Source organism: Myotis brandtii, unplaced genomic scaffold (assembly GCF_000412655.1).
Source record: "Myotis brandtii unplaced genomic scaffold, ASM41265v1 scaffold174, whole genome shotgun sequence".
Taxonomy (NCBI): Eukaryota; Metazoa; Chordata; class Mammalia; order Chiroptera; family Vespertilionidae; genus Myotis; species Myotis brandtii.
Window position 1 is genome coordinate 2,560,688 of NW_005356437.1, and position 7,837 is coordinate 2,568,524.

Here is a 7,837-nt window from a genome sequence, read left to right on the forward strand (position 1 = left end):
CAGCAACCCAACTGACTGCAGGACTGACTTCCGGTTGGTCGAGCCTTCGGTCATTATGGACCCTGGGTTTTTATATATTAGGATTAATGAAATTTTGAAATTCAAAAATCTATACTTAAATTTCTGAAACATTTTAGTATGAATCAATTTCTAGTTTAAATTACAAAATACTGATTATTTATACGTTTGAGTACATGTTGAAAAGATTTTCTTGTTTCTATGTAAAGTTGGTTCATCACAATTCTTAGCTTCCTTTTCCTGAGCAAGAAGTATTTAATATACACTAAAGTGATCTTAAGAAATTTAGACAACTATTCCCCCCTCCCAAAAGTTCCAAAACACATTAACATTTTATTAAGTTTTCTTTCAAATTACCTCTGGAAGTCCATTTGAAGCTACAATTCCAAGAGAATTCATAAAAGGTATAAAATTTTTGAAATAAACATTTTTCACCTGAAAAAGATAGAGGTACATGACCATTAAAATTTTTAAAAATTAATCTCCATCACTATCACTAGAATGAAAGTGTTAACTGACATTTTGATCAATAACTTACATTCAACCTAGTGTGACACTTATATATAATTAATTTAATTATTTACCTTTAAAATTATATGAGGCAGGTTTCAGGTCCTAAAATGGAGGTGGAGTTAGAGTTTTTAATGAAATGGGATTTATAAGAAGAAAAGCCATTGAAACCAATGTCAGTATTCCACATTAAACAAATGATGAAAAGATGGGAGGCTCAAAAAATTTAATCAACTTGACCAAAGTTACACAGCTAAAAAGTGGCAGAGCTGGAATTTAAACCTAATCTGCCTAACAGCAAAGCCAAGACTCTTTTTACTTCTGCACTGCCTCTGATTTGTCCCCAAAGTATAGTTTAGTCCACTTCACACACGCCATCTAATACCCATGTTAGGGAATATTAAGTCAATTATTGTAGCATAAATTTGGGGAAATAACCTGCTTTTGTAACAAAATAATTTCACACACAAAAATAATACCCAATAACTGAATTCAAAACCAAAATAAACTGTTTTGTGGAATTATGCAAATTCATGCAAAAGCCTCCTGCTTTTAATATGGAAAATAAAGACAGTACTCAGAAAAACCTAAAGTTATATTCCAGGCTATTCTACACTTGCAATGTGTTGTGGAATTTTAAACAACTTATTTTCCTTCATTTAACTTCCTTTTACAACTCTGAAGTCTACATTTACTAAGCTGGAAATGATTTAATATCAGTTCCTGTCTTCTACTTCACAAATAAGTTGTAAGAATTAAGCTTCTGTTAAACATACTAGCTTTGTTTTCTAATTAATTCCCACTTAACTAGAATATTTAAAAGGTGGGTAGTTCACTAATAATTATATAACCATAAATATAACTAACCAATAAATGCTGTGTAAATAACCAAGTGTCAATTAATTAATGTCAATTATCACCAAAGATTTTAATTACCTATACTTTAAAAGCATTACTTTAATGATTCTAAATTATAACAAAGAATAAAAAAAGTAAAAAAAATCATTTACTCCTGATTTTAAAAATGAAATTTTACAAGTAGTTCTGAAATTCAGAGAATTAACAACTAGGAATTAGAAAACAGACTGAGCAGTAGACTGGAGTAAAAAATATATGTATGTCAACCACATTTGTTAGCTTATTAGCAAAGATAATTTGTGATTCTCAAAAAGTATATATACTACACATATCTATATACATAAAGTTGATACATCTGTATCTATATGTCTATATCTATTATTTATTGAAATTAACAAAAGCCACAGTGCTAAAAACCCAGATATCTTGATAAATCATTCCAACACTTTTAAAACCCCATTTCTTCCTAGAGTTCACAGAGAATTTTCAAAGATGCAGTATTTCATATAGCTATATGATAGTAGTGAATTGTGAACAATATAACAATGTATGAGAGAAACAGCATGGTACAGTGACAGGAGCACTGGTGGCAAGATGCCCCAGAGTCTCTAGACTGTTAGTAATTAGCTCAGTCTCTAGAAGCTTGTTTACCCATTACAAAAAGGAGGCAGAGTATATTATTTGTAAGAGTCCTTCCAATTCCAACATTCCAGATTCTATGAACAAGATAAGCAATTCCTGGGTGTTTATGTGTATTCTCTACCAGCCATTAACATCTGATGTAATATTTAGAAAGATAGTAATTATAGAAGACTGAACAGAAATTTAATGCTGGTATCACTTATCACTAAACCAAAAACACTAGGGCTTTCTTAGCAGGGTATTTTAAAACATTAGGAGTACCAATAATCACAGAGGAATCAAAGAATAAACACATTTGAAAACTACTGCCTTAATGATTCACATTTCTGTGATTCCAGAGTGAGGGAGCTACTCTTTAAAATCAAAGTAGCTGAACATGAAAATTAAATTTTTGCTAAACATTTTGCTATTGCAAAAGGGTTAGCACTAATTACAAAAAGCAAGTTCATTACAAAAGAAGTATATACTGTTAGAAAGAACTTATATCTAAATCTACTTTAACTATTTTTAAAAAATCATGAAGTCAAATTACCTCATCTATATTACATTCATGTTCTTTACAGAGAACTTCAATAATTCTTGTATCATTTTCTAGTTGTTTTGCTATCCGTGCACTCCTGTTCTGACCTCGCCTTGGTGTTCGAGGTGAACCATTAATAGGTATTACAGCTGTTTCTGTAAAAATGGTAAATTAGATCAGAACAATTGCAAAGTCCACTGTATAAAATAATGAAATATTTTAAATATAACTAGGAAGGTCAGAAATAATCTGATAACATTATGCTACTTTTAATTATTAGGCTTCCTTTAAAGGCTAACAGTTTTATCTATTTATTGCATATCTATTATAAATTATGTACTAAAAATAGTTTTTGCCATGCTCCTATCCTCTTCTGCCCCCAATTAGTTCAAAAATAAACTAAAATACTTAAAGCTAAATATTAGGAAGGCAAGGGGAAATAGCCAACTTATAAAGTAATTCTAAATTATCCTACTCAGTCTGCAAGGGGAAAAAATGTTTTCTGTCTTTTAAAGTATCTTAAAAATAATAAGCAAGTATTTATGGATTCAATTGCGAGATAGAGTATAAAAATGAATAAATTTTTAAAATTTTAGCAAATACCATAGTAAATTATGATGTTTTCAAAAGATAAGTATATACATATTATAATGTGATACTAAATTGTGATTTCTTAAAATCTTTATATGTAGATTTTTAAAGAATTCCCTGGATTATTTTGAGCATTTCCAATTTAAACTGAATTTGGATTCAGCTATTACAGAGATTCCAGATGACTATGTATAAAAAGTATTAACTGCCTCAAGGCCCAACCAACAATTTACAAGAAATCAAGAGGTGAGAGGAACATGTTACACCAAACCACAGGATGCAATCGTAAAAAATTAAACATGGGAAACTCAACAGGATTTAATATACAAATTGCAAGGGGGGAAAAAAAGAGAGGAAGATAGATAAAGGAGGAACTTTTTTAAAGTCTTAAAAGCATATACATCAATTGCAAAGTATAGATCTTATGTAGATTCTTAGTCAACCTGTAAAATTTTTTAAATTACTTTTACAAGACAAATGAAAATGTGAATACTTACTAAATATTTGATGGTAGTAAGAGATCACTATTAATTAATTTTTAGGTGTGATATAATGATACTGTCGTTATGCTTTTTAAAAAGTCTTTATCTTCTAGAGATACTAAAATTTATACGGATGAATTGTATGTAGAGATGTACTTCAAAATAAAATAGCTGGTAGAACTGGACAGTAAAAGTAGGTAATAAATAAATGGAGGCTTATTATATTACTCTCTACTTTTGTATTCATTTGATATTCTCCATAATAAAAAGATAATTAAAAGTGTATCATACTCAGTCAATTCAATAACTCATCCTGGTTTCTCTTTAACACATCACTTAGAGAATTAAATGTGTATTGAAATAATACAAAAAAAAAGCCTGTCAACCTAAAGTAATATCCTACATGAAGTTATTAATATTATAACATTGAAAATATTAAGGAAAATGCATATAAAGAAATTTTTGTAAAGAAAAATTTAAAATATATTTATTGTTTTCTATTTTTTCTCTCGCTCTGTTTTATATATGGTTTCTGCTAAATGACTGCCTTTTTTGTCAAACCATGTTCAACAAATTTTCAAAATTCTGCTTCAGACTTCATTTTCCCATGAAGTTATTGTTCACATGGATTAATAAGGCTTCAGTTTTTCAGCCACTCAAAGACACTTTGAGACTTCCATATTTTGATCTGTCCTACATTATTTTAGTATTATTAATATTTTCATCATTTTAGGAGCCAAAGAATCAGGTCAGCCTTAGTTAATTTTACATGTTTCTGTAGTATAATAATTTTGAAATCCTACTCATGATGCCACCAGAGGAAGCAATTCCATTCTATGACAATATACTCATCTTTGCTTAATGATATCTAATTAATTTAGCAACAGTTACTTTTATTTGAATACATTTCCCATCTCATCACCCACTGAAATAGATCAACACACTTCATGTACAAAAAAAAAGAAAAAGTCGCATAATCATTACAGCACTCAATAATAAAAATTTAATCTGTTCCTGTAGAATGGACAACTCTTTCCCATGCAGTTTCATTCATATCTGTGCCTTGCCTCTTGATTTGCTCTTTATTGGGAATGCCCTCCCCCAACTTACCACAACATTCAAATCCTAACTACTATTTTCACTCAGTTCAAATGCCACCTCCTTAATATGGCCCTCCTTGCTCTTCCCCAGCTGGGAAAACTTTCTCATCTTCTAAACTTCCATCGTATTTGTTATATTTTGGCCCAGACCACTTTCTACCATATACTCTAATTACTTGCTTACTTATCTTATCCCTCCTGCTATATCTTACACTACTTGAGAACACAGTCCACGTCTGATTTATTTATTATCATAGCCTAGGGTCTAAAACCACTTTTTGGATGTATCAGATATTAACAAACAACTGTTGAATGATGAAGTAGGAGGAGCACAAAATATTTAAAATACTTACTATACGGTTCTTTGAGCAATGCAGGAGGTGAGAGTTTGATAAAATAGTCAAGGACACATAGCATTAATTGAAATGAGATCACCAGGTCATCTTCCATCTGTAATATTTCCCCTGAATATAAAAAAGATTCACATTTTAAAGTAAAGTTAGATGTTGAGATCCTTTTATTATCTTATTACTAGAGGCCTGGTGCACGAAATTCATGCACGGTGGGGGGAGGGGGGTTGTCCCTCAGCCCAGTCTACACCCTCTCCAATCTGGGAACCCTCGAGGGATTGCTAGCTCCCTACCGCTCGCCTGCCTGCCTGCCTGATTGCCCCTAACTGCTTCTGCCTGCCAGACTGATCGAAACTTAACTGCTCCCCTGCCGGCCCAATTGTCCCCAACTGCCCCACTCCCCTGCCAGACTGATCGAAACCTAACTGCTCCCCTGCCGGCCCAATTGTCCCCAACTGCCCTCCCCTGCCGGCCCAGTCGCCCCAACTGCCCTCCCCTGCTGGACCGAACACCCCCAACTGCCCTCCCCTGCCAGCCCAGTCGCCCCTATCTGCCCTCCCCTGCCGGCCCAGTTGCCCCAACTGCCCTCCCCTACCGGCCTGGTCGCCCCCAACTGCCCTCCCCTGCAGGCCTGGTCCCCCCCAACTGCCCTCTCCTGTAGGCCTGGTCCCTGCCTGGTTGCCTCCACCGCCCTCCCCTGCCAGCCTGGTCGCCCCCTACACCCCTCCCCTGCAGGCCCGGTCACCCCTAACTGCCCTCCCCTGCCAGCCCGGTCACCCCCAACTTCCCTCCCCAGCAGGCCTGTTCCCCAAAACGGCCCTCCCCTGCAAGCCCAGTCACCCCCAACTGCCCTGCCCTGCAGGCCTGGTTGCCCCCAACTGTCCTCCCCTGCTGGCCCGGTCGCCCCCAACTTCCCTCCCCTGCAGGCCCAGTCAACCTCAACTGCCCTCCCCTGACAGCCTGGTCGCCCCCAACTGCCCTCCCCTGCAAGCCATCTTTCACCACATGGGGGCGGCCATCTTGTGTGTTGGAGTGATGGTCAATTTGCATATTACCTCTTTATTATATAGGAGAATTGATTTTAGGGAGAGAGAGAAACATTGATGTGAGAGAGATACATAGATCAGTTGCCTCCGGCCCAGAAGAGGGACCAAACCCATAACCTAGGTATGTGCCCTGACCAGGAATCAAACCCACAACCTTCTAGTGCACAGAACGACACTCTAACCAACTGAGCCATACTGGCTAAGGCAAGATTGAGAAACTTAAGTCAGGGAAATTGTCAGTATGGATGTATCCACATACTCATTTATTCAATAGTCACTAGAGGCATGTTAAAGATTATTTTTTATAAAAACTAAGTCAGATTTGATATATATAAAAATATAAAGTTATGAATTTATAAATAAAGTAAAAGTTTACAATGAGAATTTTAAGTTTAGATATTATTATTATAATTCAGTCCTTATGTGTAAATTATTTTGGTCTTTTGCTTTTTTAAACGTCCAGTTTTGGTAAGAGCTATAGAATATATTCTAAAAATAATTTTGAAGTATGATATATGCTAATCTTTAATTCTATTATTTATGAATCCTCATATATTTTCATTTTTAAACCCCACCCAAAATATAATAACAAAAGCCATTAAGAAAAACAAAATTAGTATATAATTGTAAAGTCATCTATAAATTATTTAGCACAAAATCCTGAAAGTTAATACAATAGCTATATAAATACAGAACTGTGAAAAAATAAATGCATATAATAAGTACCTGAGGAAAAAATAGTACAGCTATATAAAATATACAAGTCATGATCAAATATAGCTGTAACATATTTGATTATGGCTCTATGTTGTACATTATTTTTAAAAGGGAAGTTCGACTCACTTTCTATTTTCTTGATATGAGACTGCTAAACCATTAATAACCCCAACAAAGCCCAGCCAGTGTGGCTCACTGGTTTGAACATTGACCTATGATTCAGGAGGTCATGATTCAATTCCCAGGTTGGGGCTTGATCCCAATAGGAGGCATACAGAAGGCAGCCAATCAATAATTCTCTCTGATCATTGATGTTTCTATCTCTCTCTCCCTCTCTCTTCCTCTCTGAAATCAATAAAAATATATTTTAAAAAAATAATCCCAACTAATACTGATGGTGTAGAAACTATGAGAAATAAGCAACCCTGCATCAGGTAGGTTTTGCTAGATGCATAGGAATGGTACAAAAATATGTCTGTAATAATATACTTAAGAAGTTATTAAAAAATACCATAGAGGTAAAGAATGATATGAAGGAATTCTAGTTAAAAATAGTAGAGTGAAGTCAAATAAAAAGAATCTCTCTCTTCCAATCTACACTAATAAAAGAGAAACATGCAAATTGGTGTCACTCTGCTATGCCCACCAGCCAATCAGGATGAGTATGCAAATTAACCCAACAAAGATGGCGGTTAATTTGCATATGCAGGCACGGAGTGAAGACTGAAGGCTCCGGCCCCAGCAAAGACTGAAGACTGATGACGACTGAAGACTGAAGAATGAAGACAACTGAAGACTGAAGAGGCTTGGCTTCTCTGCTGCAGCCGGAGTGGAGAAGCCTCCAGGCTTGGCTTCTCCACTGCGGCCGGAACAAAGGCCTGGGTCCCGGGTGCCAGAGGACAACCACTGCCGGCAGCCAGGGGAAGGAAGGCCTATTGCACAAATCTCTTTGTGCAACGGGCCTGTAGTCCTATATAATAAAAGGCTAATATGCAAATCGACC

The 7,837-nt window shown here is 35.4% G+C and overlaps 1 protein-coding gene across 2 annotated transcripts in view; it reads right to left on the bottom strand.

The window, feature by feature from the left end:
- Nucleotides 1-7,837, bottom strand: part of RB1 (retinoblastoma 1) — a 218,450-nt gene that overhangs the window by 142,005 nt on the left and 68,608 nt on the right. For both annotated transcript variants that reach the window (XM_014537215.1, XM_014537214.1), the window contains exons 6-8: nt 5,075-5,185; nt 2,561-2,703; nt 376-453 (exon numbers count right to left, since the gene is read on the bottom strand). In XM_014537215.1, the coding sequence (XP_014392701.1) occupies nt 376-453; nt 2,561-2,703; nt 5,075-5,185 (332 nt within the window). The remainder of the gene's footprint in view (nt 1-375; nt 454-2,560; nt 2,704-5,074; nt 5,186-7,837) is intronic.